Here is a 17,974-nt window from a genome sequence, read left to right on the forward strand (position 1 = left end):
CAATCCGCCACCCGACCTATGAATTAATCTTCAGAGCAGCAAACCCGATCTTACAAGAACTGGAGGCAATGAAACAGAGAACAGCCGAGCAGTCAGTGACCGTCTCACATGTGTAGAACGTGCTCTTCAGTGAGATATCCCCACATGATAACCTGCCCACTGTCATGTGGGAGCAGATTATAATCTCAATCACCATTGATCTGTAAAAGGGCAGCCGCAGAGTGAGTCCAACGGGCGCTAAAGCAACGGAGCAGTTTATGTCGAGAGAATGAAGTGGCTCTTTTTCAGAATTTCTGCTGTGACTCTGGTTGAATATCGCAGTGGGTTGCAAAGAGCAACATCGCGATCATTAGCCATGATACATAAAGATATAAACTCGCCATTCAGGAGGCTGGGCAGGAAGAATGTTTGGCTCATGCAGTGAAAGTATGAAATGCTTTTCTCGTTGCTCACACTATATTCGCCAATATATTCGGTACACTGACTGTGATGTGACAAATATCCACAGCCGCCAGTATACAGATTAACAGGTACATGGGAGTGTGCAGGCTTCACTCCGCCTGGATAACCAATATAATGGCACCGTTACCAACCATCACAGTGATATCAGCCGATAAAAACAGAACGAACAACAGATTTAAGCATTAATCTGAACCGGTGAAACCAGGCAGAACAATCTCAGCGGGGCGGGGAGTCTGTGAGATTGGTAAGGGTTATGGTGTGGGGAGGAAATCCTCGAGTTCATCTCTGAGAGCAGAGAGTCTGGAAAAGAGAAGCGGCGGCACTCTTAATAGCACCAAAAGCTGCAGATGTGCAAGTTTCAATTTCCAAATTTCACCAACCTAATCAAAGTGGCTCCTGTGAAACGTGCAATGCAACATAAAAAATAGAAACATAGAAAATAGGAGCAGGAGTAGGCCATTCAGCCCTTCCATCCTGCACCGCCATTCAATGCGATCATGGCCGATTAACAAACTCAGCACCCTGTTTGCGCTTTCCCCCCCGTATCCCTCGATTCCTTTAGCCCTAAAAATTGCATATAATTCTTTCTTGAATATATTTAATGATTTGGCCTCAACTGCTTTCTGTGGTAGAGAATTCCACAGGTTCACTACTCTCTGGGTGAAGAAATCCCTCCTCACCTCAGTCCAAAATGGCTTGCCCCTTATGCTTAGATTGTGACCCCTGGTCCGGGACTCCCCCGCCATCGGGAGCATCCTTCCTGCATCTAGTCTGTCCAGTCCTGTTAGAATGTTGTAGGTTTCTATGAGAACCCCGCTCATTCTTCTAAACTCTAGCGAATACAAGCCTCATTGACCCAATCGCTCTTCATACGTCATTCCTGCCATCCCAGGAATCAGTCTGGTGAACCTTCGCTGCACTCCCTCCATAGCAAGAACATCCTTCCTCAGATAAGGAGACCAAAACTGCACACAATACTCCAGATGTGGTCTCACCAAGGCCTTGTATAATTGCAGCAAGACATCCTTGCTCCTGTACTCGAATCCTCTCGCTATGAAGGCCAACATATCATTTACCTTCTTAACTGCCTGCTGCACCTGCTTGCTTACTTTCAGGGACTGCTGCACAAGGACACCCAGATCTTGCTGCACCTCCCCCTTTCCCAATCTATCGCCGTTCAGATAATAATCTGTCTTTCTGTTTTTTGCCACCAAAGCGGATAACCTCACATTTACCCACATTATACTGCATCTGCCATGTATTTGCCCACTCACACAACCTGTCCAAATGACACTGGAGCTTCTCTGCATCCTCCTCACAGCTCACACCCCCACCCAGCAGTGTGTCATCTGCAAACGTGCAACCGTGCAACGCACGGCCTTCATACATCAACAGAAACAACTGGCACGCATAAAATTCTGCCCGATTCATGTGGCATCTCCTTCTGCTTCTGTCGCTGCCTCTACGCCATCTCTCTGCACTCGTCCCGTTCCCAGGTGAATTAGCTGCCCGATTCAAACACAGCGAATTCATGAAACCCAGCTTTACCACGAAAGCAGGGAGTGGAAATGAAAAATGCAGGACATTGAGAAGCGATGGGTTTTCAGTTAACATAATAAATAGGCTTCAGGATCTCACCTTCCTGCTTCTTCCAGATACTGAATGCATGAATGTGAAAGAGCTGTTCCCACTGTCCATTATCCACAGTCACACTCTTCTTCCAATCTGCTACACGTTGCTTAGCTTTGAAATTGTGCACATTTTCACACTGTGTTTCAATGTGAGGAAAGCAGAGGTTCGATACATTGATGTTGCTCAGCAGATATAGAAAAAGATGTGCCGGTCTTTAGGCAGAGTTTAGGGAACTAGAAAAGAAACAAGCAAGCAGAATCTCAAAGGTAATACCCTCCATAGTACTCATGGTAACACGTGCAAGTGAGGATCTAAATAGGAGGATAGAGCAGAGGAATATGTGGCTATACAGATAGTGCTGGAGGGAGGGCTTCAGATTCTGGGGCTAGTTCTGGAGACCGGTACTGAACTGGTTGGTTACGCTGAACAGAACTGGGACTAATGTCCTTGTGGGGCGATATGCCAGTACTGTTGGTGAAGGTTTAAACCTGGGGAGTGGAGACCTGGAGGCAATATTTGAAAATAAAGGTCTACAGAGAATTGAGAGAGACATACAATACACAGTGGCGCAGTGGGTAGCACCGCAGCCTCACAGGGACCCGGGTTCGATTCTGGGTACTGCCTGTGCGGAGTTTGCAAGTTCTCCCTGTGTCTGCGTGGGTTTTCACCGGGTGCTCCGGTTTCCTCCCACATCCAATAGACTTGCAGGTGATAGGTAAATTGGCCGTTGTAAATTGCCCCGAGTGTAGGGAGGTGATAGGGAATATGGGATTACTGTAGGGTTAGTATAAATGGGTGGTTGTTGGTCGGCACAGACTCGGTGGGCTGAAGGGCCTGTTTCAGTGCTGTATCTCTCAAATAAAGTAGGAAATAGCAAGATATTAGGTGGGATCAGAGTGATAGGGAATGTAATCATGGTCTCCATTCCGTTCACTATGCACGGTGCCAAATCGTACAGTATGAAAAATAAGGTGTGTTGATAGGTTCGGTGGCCGGCAGGCGCAGATAACAGGTGGAATTATGTTATTGTGGGGATAACGGATACCTGGCTCTGAAAAGGAGAGGACTGGGTACAGAATATTTCTGTATATAAGGTGCTCAGGAAAGGTAGGGAAGGAAAAAAAAGAGGAGGAGTGGCAGCACTGATGAAGGAGAACATAATTGTGCTGGCAAGAGAGGATGTTCTAGACATGTCAAGTGCAGAATCTATTTGGGTAGAGCTAAGAAATAATAGTGTACCTTTATATTGCTAGATGTATTCTATCGGCCACCAACTAGTGAGAAATATATAGAGGAGCAATTTTGCAGGGAAATTACAGAAACCTGTAAGAATTATAGAATAGTTATAATGTGGGAATTGATCCTTAAATAGACTAGGATAGTAATCGTGAGGGGGGGGGGCAATATTTTCGAGAGTGTGTTCATGAAAATTTACCACATCAATATGTTACAGTCCAATGAGGAAACAGACATTGTTAGATTGGTTCTGGGGAATGCGGTGGGTCAAGTGGAATCAATTGTCAGTCGGGGAATATTTAGGGGACAGTGATCACAGTAGCAGAAGGTTTACGTTAGCTATGGAAAAGGCAAAGGAGAAATGCAAAGTGAAAATAATCCATTGGGGGAGGGCCAACTTCACTGGAGCAAGAATGGATCAGTCCCAAGTAAATTGAAATCAAAGATTGACAAATCTGCAACCAAACAATGGGCTCCCTTGAAAGAAGGTGACAGTCAAAGTACCTTTCCGTGGGGGGGGGGGGGGGGCGGGGAGTCAGGCAAACGAATCCAGAGCTCCTTGGACAACGAATGCGATAGAGAGTAAGATGAAGCTGCAAAAGAACGCATGTGACAGCTGGCAGGTGGTAATACAAATGAGAACCATGCTCAATATAAAAGCTTCACAGGGAAATGAAAAAATAAGAGATACAAAGAGAGAGCACGAGAAGAGACCAGCAGCTAACATAAAGGGGAATCCAAAAGTCTTTCATTGGCATATAAATAGTAAAAGGGTGTTAAAACGAGGAGAGCGGCCAATTGGGAACTTAAAAACGGATTTACACATGGTATCAGGGGGATTCTTTGCTGAGATTCTTTGCATTTGATTATCAAAGGAAGAAGATGCTGCCCAAGTCATGGTGAAAGAGGAGGTAGTTGAGACATTGGATTGGGAAAAGCTTGATAAAGCGGAACTGTTAGATAGGGTGGCTGCACTCATAGTTGATAAGTCAGCAGGATTGGATGAGATGCATCCAAGGATACTGAGGGTGGAAATTGCTGAGGCACTAACCATAATCTTCCAATCCACATAGGTGAAGGGTATTGCCAGAGGACTGGAGAATTGCAAACGTTACACCCTTGTTTAAAAAGGGTATAAGGATAGTCCCAGCGACTACAGTGTAGTCTGTTTAACCTCTTAACGATACTTCAGGGCAAAATTAACATTCACTTGGACAAATGGGGATTATTTAAAGAAAGCCAGCATGGATTTTCAAAGGCTGAATCATGTTAAACTAAGTTGCTTGTGGTTTTTGATGAGGTAAAAAAGAGGGTAGTTGAGGGTAATGCAGTCGATGTGGTTTATATGGACTTCCAAAAAGCAGTTGATAAAGTGCCACATAGCAGGCTTTTCAGCAAAGCTCTCGCCCATGCAACAGAATTAACAGTAGCAGCATGGATGCGAAATTGACTGTGAAAAGAAACAGAGGGTAGTGGTGAACAGTTATTTTTCAGACCAGAGGAAGGTACAGCATGGTGTTCCCCAGTCTGGTTTTAGGACATTGTGATATATTATTAATCACCTAATTGGGGATAAAGGGCACAATTGCAAAATTTGAAACTGTGAACTGTGAGGAGAATAATGATAAACTTCAATATGGCATAGAGAGTCTGGCAGAATGGGTGGACAAATGATAGACAAAATTTAATGACAGAGAGAAATGTGAAGTGGTAAGACGAACGAGGCGAGGCAATATTAAATGAAGGGTACAATTCTTAATGTGGTTCAGGAGCAGAGGAATCTGGGGATATAGGCACATAAATCATTGAAGATGGTAGGGCAGGTCGAGAAAGGGGGTAAAAAAGTGTACGGGATCCTGGGCTTTATAAATAGCAGCATAGAGCGATAAAGCAAGGAAGTTATGATAAATCTGTATAAAACACTACTCCGGCCTCAACCTGAACACTGTGTGGTTGTGGGACTAGGTGAGTTACATTTGCAGGGAGCTGGGACGGACATGATGGGCCGGATGGCCTCCTTTTGTGCTGTAACCATTCTATGATTCTGTGATTCTAGGTATATTCTGTCGACAGGAAGCAGGACAAATGCATTCCAGACATTCCCGCTCCATCATCAACACAGCCCCAGGACATCGCTGCTGGCGTTCCACGGGGCAATGTCGAAGACCACCGATCTTTAGCTGTTTTATAAATGATCCTCATTCCATAATAAGTTCCAACAAGACAGAGTGTAACCATCTCCTTTGACATTCCACACTATTGCTATCGTCCTACTTCCCACATCAATATCATTGGCAACACCATTGGTGGCCGTGCCTTCAGCTGCCGGGGCTGTAAACACTGGAATTCCCTCTTTGCCTCTGTCACTGTCTTTCCACCTTGAGACCCTCCTGAAACATTACCCCGTTTAACAAGCTTCTGGTCATCTGCCCTAATATCTCCTAATGTGGGCCAGTGTCAACTTTTGTTTGCTAGTGCTCCTGTGAAGCGCTTTGGGACTTTTCATTGCGTTTTAAGTTCGTATATAATGTGCATTTATTATGTTTTTGCTTGGCTCGATACGATAGGAATGAATGGTGCTGAGGTCACAGAGAGGTTACATTTCAGTCACTGGGATGTTACCTCGTGTGTGGAAATATAGATAGGGTGCATTTACAGGCAGGAGAAATAGTTTTGCACAGAGGGTTGTGAGGCTGTGAAAGGTATGAGCAGATCCAGTGATTGAAGCAGAAACCATGTCAATATTGAAAAACTGGTTCGAATAGTGTTTGAATGACAGGGAGATAAATAGGGTGGGGAATTAGCGGGCGTGTGGGATTAGGACTAATTCTAATCTGGGTCATAAACAGCAAAATGGATTTGTTGGCTGACACAACCTTTCTCTACGTGGTAATATCTATGAAAATTCCAGGATGACAACAATGCATCAGCAAACAAGTGGCACCATTTAATATAAGAAAATAAGAAATAGGGGCAAGAGTAGGCCATTCGGCCCCTCAAACCTGCCCCGCCATTCAATAAGATCAGGGGTGATCTGCCCCAGACCTCAACTGCACTTTCCTGCCAGCTCATCATAGCCCTCAACTCCCCGATAGTTTAAAAATCTATCTACCTCCTCTTTAAATACTTTCAGTGATCTAGCCTCCTCAACTCTCTGGGGTAGAGAATTACAGACATTCGCTACCCTCTGAGAGAAGGAATTCCTTCGCATCTCAGTTTTAAATGAGTGTCCCCTTATTCTGTAACTATGTCCCCTAGTTTGAGATTCCCCCACTAGTGGAAACATCTTCTCAACATCTCCCCTGTCAAGCCCCCTCAGAATCTTGCACGTTTCAATAAGATCATCCCTGATTTTTCTAAATTCCAATGAATAAAGGCCTACCCTGTTTAGCTGTTCTTGATAAGTCAACCCCTTCATCCCAGGAATCAGCCTAGTGAATCTCTTTCAAACTGTCTCCAATTCCAGTCTTATCCTTTCTTAAATACGGGGACCAAAATTATACACAGTACTCCCGGCACAGCCTTACCAACACCCTGTACAGTTGTAACAAGACTTGTCTATTTTTAAACCCCAACCCAATAGCAACAAAGGCCAAAATTCCATTTGCCTTCTTCATTACTTGCTGCACCTGTCTGCTAACGTTTTGTGTTTCATGCACAAGAACACCCAGATCCCTCTGTGCTGCACTTTTTTGGAGTCTCTCTTCATTTAAATAATGTTCTGCCTTTTGATTCTTCCTACCAAAGTGCAGGACCTCACAGTTTCCTAAATTAAATTCCATCTGCCAAGTTTTTTCCCACTTACTCAACCTATCAATATCCCCTTGCTGATTCCTTTTGTGCTCATCACAACATGCCCTCCCACATATTTTTGTATCGTCAGTAAATTTGGATATATTACACTCTGCCCCCTCCTCCAAGTCATTAATATAGATAGTAAATAATTGAGGCCCGAGGAGTGATCCTTGTGACACTCCACTAGTTACGTCTTTCCGACCTGATAAATACCCATTAATCCCAACTCCCTGTCTTCTGTGAGTTAACCAATCCTCAATCCATACTAATACATTACCCCCAATACCGTGAGCTCCTATCTTGTGCAATAATCTTTTATGTGGCACTTTATAGAATGCCTTCTGGAAATCCAAATACACTACATATACCAGTTCCCCTTTATCAACTCTGCTTGCTATATCCTCAAAGAAGACTAGAAAATTTGTCAAACATGATTTCCCTTTCACAAAGCCATGTTGACTCTGTTTGATTTGCGTTAAGCTTTTCTAAATGACCTGCTATTTCTTCCTTAATAATGGACTCTAGCATTTTCCCAACAACAGATGTTAGGCTGACTGGCCGATAGTTTCCTGTTTTTTGTCTCCCTCTCTTCTTGAACAGGGACGTCACATTAGTGATTTTCCAATCCGTTGGGACCCTCCCGGAATCCAATGAGTTCTGGAATATTTCGACCAATGCCTCCACTATCTCTGCAGCCACTTCCTTTCAAACCCTTCGATGCAGGTCATCAGGTTATGGCGACCTGTCTGCCTTTAGTCCCATTAGTTTGTCAAATACTTTGTCCCTCGTGATAGAGACTGTTACAAGATCTTTCCCATTAGCTCCTTGCTTATCTGATATCTGTGGGATGTTTATCGTATTCACTGTGAAGGCCAATGCAAAATATTGATTTAAATTATCTGCCATTTCCCTGTTCCCCGTTATCAATTCTCCAGCTGCATCATCCAAGGGTCCCACGCTCACCTTAGTTACTCTCTTTCTTTTTAGAAACATAGAAACTAGGAGCAGGAGTGGGCCATTCGGCCCTTCGAGCCTGCTCCGCCATTCATTATGATCATGGCTGATCATCTAACTCAGTAACCTGTTCCCGCTTTCGCCCCATAACCTTTGATCTCTTTAGACCCAAGATCCTTCGTGAAAACATACAAAACATACAATGTTTTGGCCTCAACTGCTTTCTGTGGTAGTGAATTCCACAGGCTCGCCACTCTCTGGGTGAAGAAAGTTCTCCTCATCTCAGTCTTGAAAGGTTTACCCCGTATCCTTAGACTATGACCCCCTGATTCTGGACTCCCCCACCATCGGGAACATCCTTCCTGCATCCACCCTGTCAAGTCCTTTTAGAATTTTATAGGTTTCTATGAGATCCCCCCTCACTCTTCTGAACTCCAGTGAATATAATCCTAACCAGCTCAATCTCTCCTCTTACGTCAGTCCCGCCATCCCAGCAATCAGTCTGGAAAACCTTCACTGCACTCCCTCTATAGCAAGAACATCCATCCTCAGATAAGGAGACCAAAACTGCACACAATATTCCAGGTGTGGCCTCATTAAGGCCCTGTATAATTGTAGCAAGACATCCTTGCTCCTGTACTCGAATCCTCTCGCTATGAAGGCCAACATACCATTTGCCTTTTTTACTGCCTGTTGCACCTGCATGCTTACATTCAGCGACTGGTGTACGAAAGCACCCAGGTCTCGCTGCATATTCCCCTCTCTCAGTTATAGCCGTTCAGATAATAATCTGTTTTCCTGCTTTTGCTGCCAGGGTGGTGCCATAGTGGTATTGTCACTGGACGAGTAACCGAGAGACCCAGGGTATTTTTCTGGGGACACCGGTTCGAATCCCACCACAACAGAAGGTGGAATTTGAATCTAATTAATAAATCTAGAATTAAAAAGCTAGTCTAATGATGGCCATGAAACCATTGTCGATTGTTGCAAAAACCCATCTGGTTCACTGATGACATTTAGGGAAGGAAATCTGCTGTCCTTACCTGGTCTGGCCTACATGTGACTCCAGACCTGCAGCAATGTGGTTAACTCTTACATGCCCTCTTAAATGGCCTAGCAAGCCACTCATTTATATCTAACGCTACAAAGTCTATAAAAAGGAATGAAGCCGGTCGGAACACCCGGCACCGACAACGGCAAGCCCAGCCCTGTCGACCCTGCAAAGTCCTCCTTACTAACATCTGGGGGCTTGTGCCAAAGTTGGGAGAGCTGTCCCACTGACAGCCTGACATAGTCATACTCACGGAATCATACCTTACAGACAATGTCCCAGACACTGCCATCACCATCCCCGGGTATGTTCTGTCCCCACCGGCAGGGCAGACCCACCAGAGGTGGTGGCACAGTGGTTGGTATACAGTAGGGTGGGAGTCCTCACCATCGACTCCGGACCCCATGAAGTCTCATGGCACCAGGTCAAACATGGGCAAGGTAACCTCCTACTGATTACCACCTACCGCCCTCCCTCAGCTGATGAGTCAGTCCTCCTCCATGTTGAACACCACTTGGAGGAAGCACTGAGGGTGGCAAGGGCACAAAATGTACTCTGGGTGGGGGACTTCAATGTCCATCACCAAGAGTAGCTCGGTAGCACCACTGCTGGTGCTAATGAGGAAGGAAGGGAGTGACAGGGAAAATGCAAAGTTTGCAGCGAATAATGCTGTCACCTAATCACATGAGTCTAACAGTGACCTTGTAAGTGAGAACTCAGCCTAAAGCTGATCTTATAACGAATACCCCGCTGTAGTGATGACCCTGTATTTGATGCTCCCACTTTATAGTGACCTTGTAACTTCTACACCGCTTTAATGATGACCCTGTAATTGATACCCCTATCGCATTGGAACCTTGTACGCACGACCCCGGACTGGTAATTGATTTCCTGGTGGTATTGTAACCTGCAAATAACCGTGTGCGATATCATCCTACCAATATTTATCACAGTACTATGACAACCCAGCTTGCCCAACTCTACCTCAGTCCACTTTAAGAATAAATTGAATTGCCTCTTCATGACAATAATGGGAGGCTAATTTCGTAGTGAAGCTTCATATTCTGTACCCCAACTCAAACAACATAGGTAAGAAGAAAAAGTTCTTGAAAGCGGGCTAGGAAACTAGACTCAGAGGAATGTCAGTGGATGAGCAGTGACAGACATTTAAGCAGATATTTCATAACGCACAGCAAAAATTTATCCCAGTCAGAAAGTAGGAGCCGATGGGAAGCATGAACTACCTGTGGTTAACAAAGGCGGTCAAGGGGAGTATCCAATCAAAAACTAAGGCAAACAAAGTAGCAGAAACTAGTAGTAGGCCAGAAAATTGGGAATTTTTAGGAACCAGCAACGAATGACTAAAATGCTAATAAAGAGGGAGAAAAATGATTATGAAAGTAAATTGGCAAGAAATATAAAAACAACAGCAAGAGCTTCTATGGGTATATCAAAAGATAGAGAGTAGTTAAGGTGAGCGTGGGACCCTTGGATGATGCGACTGGAGAATTGATAACGGGGAACAGGGAAATGGCAGCTAATCTAAAACAATATTTTACACTGGTCTTCATGTTGGACACTATAAACATCCCACAGATATCAGATAAGCAAGTAGCTAGTGGGAGGAAAGGTCTCGTAACAGTCACTATCACGAGAGACAAAGTATTTGAGAAACTAATGCGACTAAAGGCAGGCAAGTTGCCAGGTCCTGATGGCCTGCATCAAAGGGATTGAAAGGAAGTGGCTGCAGAGATAGTGGAGGCATTGGTCGAAATATTCCAGAACTCACTGGATTCCAGGAGGGTCCCAGCGGATTGGAAAAGCACTAATGTGATGTCCCTATTCAAGAAGAGAGGGAGACAAAAAGCAAGAAACTATCGGTCAGTCAGCCGAACATCAGGTGTTGGCAAAATGCCAAGTCCATTATTAAGGAAGAAATAGCAGGATATTTAGAAAAGCTTAATTCAATCAAACAGAGTCAACATGGTTCTGTGAAAGGGAAATCATGTTTGACAAATTTTCTAGAGTTCTTTGAGAATATAACAAGCAGAGTTGATAAAGGGGAACTGGTAGATGTAGTGTATTTGGATTTCCAGAAGGCATTCGATAAAGGGCTCCGTAAAAGATTATTGCACAAGATAGAAGCTCACGGTATTGGGGGTAATGTATTAGCATGGATTGAGGATTGGTTAACTCACAGAAGACAGAGAGTTGGGATTAATGGGTCTTTTTCAGGTCGGAAAGACGTAACTAGTGGAGAGCCACAAGGATCAGTCCTCGGGCCTCAATTATTAACTATCTATATTAATGACTTGGCGAAGGGGGGCAGAGTGTAATATATCCAAATTTGCTGACGATACAAAATTAGGTGGGAGGGCATGTTGTGATGAGGACATAAGGAATCTGCAAGGGGATATCGATAGGTTGAGTAAGTGGGCAAAAACTTGGGAGATCGACTTAACTTTAGTAGGGTGGCACAGTGGGGCAGTGGTTAGTACTGCAGCTTCACAACTCGAGTGACCCAGGTTCAGTTCTGGGTACTGCCTGTGCGAAGTTTGCAACTTCTCCCTGTGACTCTGTGGGTTTCTGCTGGGTGCTGTGGTTTCCTCCCACAGCCAAGGTTGGTAGATAAATTAGCCATTGTAAATTGCCCTTAGTGTAGGTAGGTGGTAGGAGAATGGTGGGGATGTAGTAGGGAATATAGGATTAGTAAAAATGGGCGGTTGTTGGGCAGCACAGACTCAGTGGGCCGAAGGGCCTGTGTCAGTGCTGTACCTCTAAATGAATAAATTTAGGAATGTGTGAGGTCATGCACTTTGGGAGGAAGAATCAAAAGGCAGAGCATTATTTAAATGAAGAGAGACTCCGAAAAAGTGCAGCACAGAGGGATCCGTGTGTTCTTGTGCATGAAACACAAAAAGTTAGCATGTAGGTGCAGCTAGTAATTAAGCAGGCAAATGGAATTTTGGTCTTTATTGCTCGGGGGTTGGAGTTTAAAAATAGACAAGTTTTGTTACAAATGTACAGGGTGTTGGTGAAGCCGCACCTGAAGTACTGTGTACAGTTTTGGTCCCCGTATTTAAGAAAGAATATACTGGTATTGGAAGCAGTTCTAAAGAGATTCACTAGGCTGATTCCTGGGATGAAGGGGTTGACTTATCAAGAACGGGTAAACAGATTAGGCCTTTATTCATTGGAGTTTAGAAGAATGAGCGGTGATCTTATTGAAACATGCAAGATTCTGAGGGGGCTGGACAGGGTCGATGTTGAGAAGATGTTTCCACTAGTGGTGGAATCTCGAACTGGGGACCTAGATACAGAATAAGGGGACACTCATTTAAAACTGAGATGCAAAGGAATTTCTTCTCTCAGAGGCTAGCGAATGTCTGTAATTCTCTACCCCAGGGAGTTATGGAAGCTAGATCACTGAAAGTATTTAAAGAGGAAGTAGATAGATTTTTGAAATATCGAAAGAGAAGTTGAGGTCTGGGTCAGTTCAGCCATGATCTTATTGAATGGTGGGGCGGGCTTGAGGGGCCGAATGACCTTCTCCTGCTCCTATTCCTTATGTTCTCAATTCCACTTAAAGGCACACGACAACACAGGCCACCTGCAGGGATCTGTGCGCATGCATTCCAAGCTCCCTTTGTTTCTCTCTACTGCTACCTTTTGTTGTATATTCCTTGCCTTGTTACTCTTCCCCAAATACATTACCTCACACCTCTCCAGATTGAATTCCATTTGCCACTGCACCACCCCTCTGACTAGCCCGTTGATATACTCCTGCGGTCTACAGCTTTCTTCAACTACAAAGCCAAGGCTCCTTCAACAGTGGTTTCCAAACCCGTGACCTTTACCACTTTGAAGGCCAAGGGCAACAAAAGCTTGGGAACTCCACCACCTACACGTTCCCCTCGACGCCACGCAGCAACATGACGTAAATATGTTACTGTTCTTTCACTGTCACTGGGTCACAGGCCTGGAACTCCCTCCTTAACATCACTGGAGGTGTACCTATACCACATGGACTGCAGCGGTTCAAGAAGGTCTCAAGATCAATTATTGATGAGCCAGCGATGCTCATATGATTTGCTGATTTGAGCAAGCAGAGGTAATCCAGCAAAAACAAGCAACGCATTTTCAGAATGGACTCCAGAATGTTTTTTTCTTTCATAGGATATGTGCAGCACTGACAAAGGCAGCATTTGTTTTCCATCCCGATTTGTTCTTGACAAGTGAGTGGTTTGCTAGGCCATTTTAGAGGGCAGTTAAGAGGACCCACATTGCTGTGGGTCTGGCCTCGAAAACAGCTCAGGATCCCTAATCCCGAATCCAGCCGCTGCTGGTCCAGGTCTCAGCTGTTTTGGGAGCTGCCGAACTGAAGGGAAAAAGGGGTTGGTCGATTCTGAGTCATCAGAGCGAAATATTGCAAAATCCCTCTGTGGTCTACCTGTACAGTCCGGTTTCTAAAACCAGTCTAATTGTCAGTCTCTTGCAGAAATGGCGAGAAGTGAGGGTTTGCTGTTCATCCCTGAATTAGCATCACTTAAAAAGAAAACTGATTATCTGGTCATCACATTGCTGTTTGCAGAATATTGCTGTGTGCAAATTGGCTTCCGCATTTTTTAAATTAACACAAGTGACCACATTCAAAATTACATCATTGGCTGTAAAGCACTTTAGGATGTCCTGATCTGATGAAAGACAGTATACCAATGCACGTCTCTTTATATATATATCGTGCCTCTGCCAGGTTGTCCCATGCACCGTAGAGCGTGCATCGAAACAATCCATTCAGATCAGAGGTTTTATGTTCTCTACATTTATTGCTATATCAACCAACCCTCTCTTTTTATCTTCATTGCCTTCATTTATTGTTGACCCTGTCATTTAATGTCATGCCCACACTGTTAATGTCCCTGGTAAACACGGATGGAAATTAATTATTCAATATTTTGGCCATTTTGATTTGGAGATACAGCACTGAAACAGGCCCTTCAGCCCACAGACTCGGTCTGTGCCGACCATTAACCACCCATTTATACTAATCCTACACTAATCCCATATTCCTACCACATCCTCACCTGTCCCTATATTCCCCCACCACCTACCTATACTAGGGGCAATTTATAATGGCCAATTTACCTATCAACCTGCAAGTCTTTTGGCTGTGGGAGGAAACCGGAGCACCCGGAGGAAACCCACGCAGACACAGGGAGAACTTGCAAACTCCACACAGGCAGTACCCAGAATTGAACCCGGGTCGCTGGAGCTGTGAGGCTGCGGTGCTAACCACTGCGCCACTGTGCCGCCCCACATTACCTGAAAGGTAATGCTACCATTACCTTTCAGCTTATCCTGTGCTTGCCCGAGTGCCCTTATCCCTATCCTGACTTTTCATATATTGTTTAAATGTGTGTAGAGCAGTTTACAATTTTTAGTTATCCTCCTTGTTCAGAACCCCGCAATTTTCTGTTATGCTGAGACCCCCTAACTCAGCCTTGTGGGGGCTAAACCCGATAATTCCTCGTGTACAGCGTTTACTTTCACCATTTCAATTGCCTTTTTTATTTTTTAGCGCGTTTTATGAAGAAATGCAACTACGATCATATTGTAGTCTCTGCGTATTTCATTTTAGCTCCGTGTCAGATCACTTTAAAAACACGTCCTTCCATTTAAACATAAACATAAACCCGACTTCAACTTCACTAATGTGACTGTTTCAATTAGAGTAATTAATGTAAGAGATTAAACCATCTAATTATCTCCCTGGAGCCTGACATCAGGTATAAATATGACAATCTTTCTGTGTAGTGCAGAAGGCGCTCGGAGCTTGTGACAGAAATGCACGTATCACCAACAGGTTTGGCGCTTGCCATTTACTATCCCATCCTCGCTGCTATCGGAGTCCCAGGTAAAGTATTGTAGTTGGTTATTAATTACAGTGAACATTTTATAGCTGTGTCACTTCTCCTTTTACCCTTCGTTTTTCTGTAGCATTAAATATCCTTTCTCTCATTTGATGTCATAATTTCTCCATTTTAATGGGGTAGTTTCTATCATTTAATTTCTTCCCTTTGACAGTATAATTTCTTCCCTTTTAATTGCATAGCTTTCCCCTTTAGCGGGACAATTTTTACCTTTTAACTGGTTGAATTTTCCTCTTTTACAGTATTTCCCCACTTTTACAGTATTAATTCTCAATGTTAACGATATAATTTCTTCTCTTTACTGATATAATTTCTCATCAGTAATGCTGAAATTTTTTCCCTTTAGTGGTGTAATTTCTCCCCTTTAACGGTAAGCTATCTTACAATTTCATCCCTTTAATTATATAATTCCTCTCATTTACCCCACTACCATCACAGTGTGATGCAGATCAATTCAGTTACCGATATTGGCAGCGAAAGATTAATTCCCACAAGTAATTTATTTATTGAGAGTATTGAACCATTGAATAATTACTCACTGAATTTAATGAATGAATTTACTGCAGGACATTATTAGGCATCGAGTTGTTGACACAAATATCAGCAATGTATCGGTGACAATTTTATGAATGGTCTGCATTTGCCACAAACTCACAGAGCACAGTTTTTTTTCGCTCTCAGTCTCTAACTCTTATTGCTGGAGCCCGGCTCTGCTCTTCCACCTCAGCTGCTATGTATCGGTTCCACAGTGACAGCTGCTGAGTCTGGACTTTCCTTCTGTTTCTTGCACCTGGTAACGTCCCGGGCTGTTCCCATCTTTACTCTGTTCTCCACATTGAGTGAAGCCGCATAATTGGTGCCATCTCTCGCATCTGAGGCATAAGCTTTACTTTCAATATCCACTATAGGACTAAGCTAATCATTTATATCGAAGGCACACCGCAGGACTGAGGAAGTGCTGAATTGTCTCAGTGACTTTCCCCGAATGAGACCCCGTCTTCTGCCAGTTCCGATGGTTCAGATTGATGCTGATGATCACAGGTAACTATCAGGAGAAGCGCACGAGTGCCCTCAGCAACATCCCCTCTGCAAAGTCAAAGAATGCGAATTGTCTGTTCACTCCTCTCTGAGGATCTTTTTGAGCAAGTTGACTGCCGAATTTGTCAACAGCGAATAGTTTTACAGTAGTTCATCAGATGACTGCGTTTATGATGCTCAGTGGAATATAATCCGTTTTAAACGCATTTCTTTCCTACATACTTTTTAGTTTCCACACTTAATGGGGTTTTTTTTGCATTATTTACCCTCTTAAATATCTTCTGTGATAGGTTACTGTTGTTACCTTTCTTCATTTGATGTTCCCACATTGATTTTGATCCGTTTCTGATGCCTCATTGATCTGTTTCTTTCTAATTTAACATTTCGATGTCATTTGGCCTGATTTATTTTTCATCCGGTTTACTACTTTAAGAATAGAAACAGAGCAGATCATTTCCAACCCAGTATCACTTGTCAAAGCTGTAAATTTAGCAAAAACTGCTGTAAAGAGGAACAGTTTGTTGGGAGTCAGACAGTAACGATCCCGTTCTCGCTCTGTCTCGCACGCACACACAATCTCCCTCGTTTCATTTTCTCTCTCAACCTCTTCTTTCTTTCTCTATTACAGCTAACCTGGCAGTGATTGTGATCCTGCCCCGAGGAAGATGCGGTCTCACCAGATGTATCACTTACTACCTGGTGTCCATGGCTGTGACGGATCTCCTGGTCATTATCACCGCTGTGATATTAAACCGGATTGCTGGTATTTATTTCCCGCTCAGTTTCCTGTCCATCACACCGTTATGTAGTCTGCGTGTCGTCTTGAACTTTGCAGCCATAGATAGTTCTGTCTGGTTAACGGTCGTTTTCACATTTGATCGATTTGTGGCGATTTGTTGCAAGAAGCTGAAAATAAAATATTGCTCCAAGAAAACAGCAGCACGGGTTATAGGAACGGTGTGTGCACTGAGCTGTTTAAATAATATCTTCTGGTACTTTATATTTGAACCTTTGTATATCATTGAAAATATACCTTGGTTCTGCCGCATAAAATCAATATTTTATACGTCACCTGCATGGGACATATTTGAATGGATTCACCGCATTTTAAACCCTTGTCTCCCATTCGTTCTGCTTTTACTGCTCAATGCTCTGACCGTCAGACACATTCTAGTGGCCAGTAAAGCTCGCAGGAGACTCCGGGCCCACAGTAATGGAGAGAAACAGAGTGACCCAGAGATGGAGAAGCGGAAAAACTCCATCATTTTACTCTTCTGTGTCTCTTGTAGTTTCATCCTGTTATATTTGTTACATCTTATAACTTTTCTTTACGTCCGAATTGCGAGCATTAATTATTTCTCCGGTTCCAATTTCGACAAATCAAATGTTATTCTGGAGGAAAGCGGATATATGCTTCAGTTTTTGAGTTCTTGCATCAACCCGTTCATTTATGCAGGGACCCAAACACAATTCCGAGCCGAGTTAAATAAGGGGGTGAAATATCCAATGAGTCTAATTGTTAAATTATTTAGAGGATGAAGATAATAAAATACAGCATATACTGCACATTATATTCCATCAATTGCTTTTCTTGTCCATAACACAAACGGCCTCCACTTCCTGGTACACTTGTCCACTGCGCATGAGGAACTCTGCGTCAGTTGTTGCGACATGTTCTCAGTTAGTATCCAGTTTTCTTCCTCAGGTGTGGTGCAGACCCACCAGCTCCAAGGGCCCCGGCATATCTCAACATTCATGCGGGAGACAGAAACTCTGACTCCTGATCTGTTATTGGATGCGAAGTTTAACTGTTCACTGAAGGAACCACAATATTCCTCCTGGGTATGGTTTGGATCATGAGGGTAGGATATGGTCT

The 17,974-nt window shown here is 43.8% G+C and overlaps 1 protein-coding gene across 1 annotated transcript; it reads left to right on the forward strand.

Moving 5' to 3' along the window:
- Positions 1 to 13,630: 13,630 nt before the first annotated feature.
- LOC137348692 (probable G-protein coupled receptor 139) lies at positions 13,631 to 17,637 on the forward strand. Its single transcript, XM_068013949.1, has 3 exons — positions 13,631 to 13,732; positions 14,945 to 15,044; positions 16,727 to 17,637. Exons 1-3 carry the CDS (start codon positions 13,631 to 13,633, stop codon positions 17,635 to 17,637), a joined length of 1,113 nt encoding a protein of 370 aa, XP_067870050.1.
- The last annotated feature ends 337 nt before the right edge of the window (positions 17,638 to 17,974 follow it).

This window comes from Heterodontus francisci, chromosome 34 (assembly GCF_036365525.1).
Source record: "Heterodontus francisci isolate sHetFra1 chromosome 34, sHetFra1.hap1, whole genome shotgun sequence".
Lineage (NCBI taxonomy): Eukaryota > Metazoa > Chordata > Chondrichthyes > Heterodontiformes > Heterodontidae > Heterodontus > Heterodontus francisci.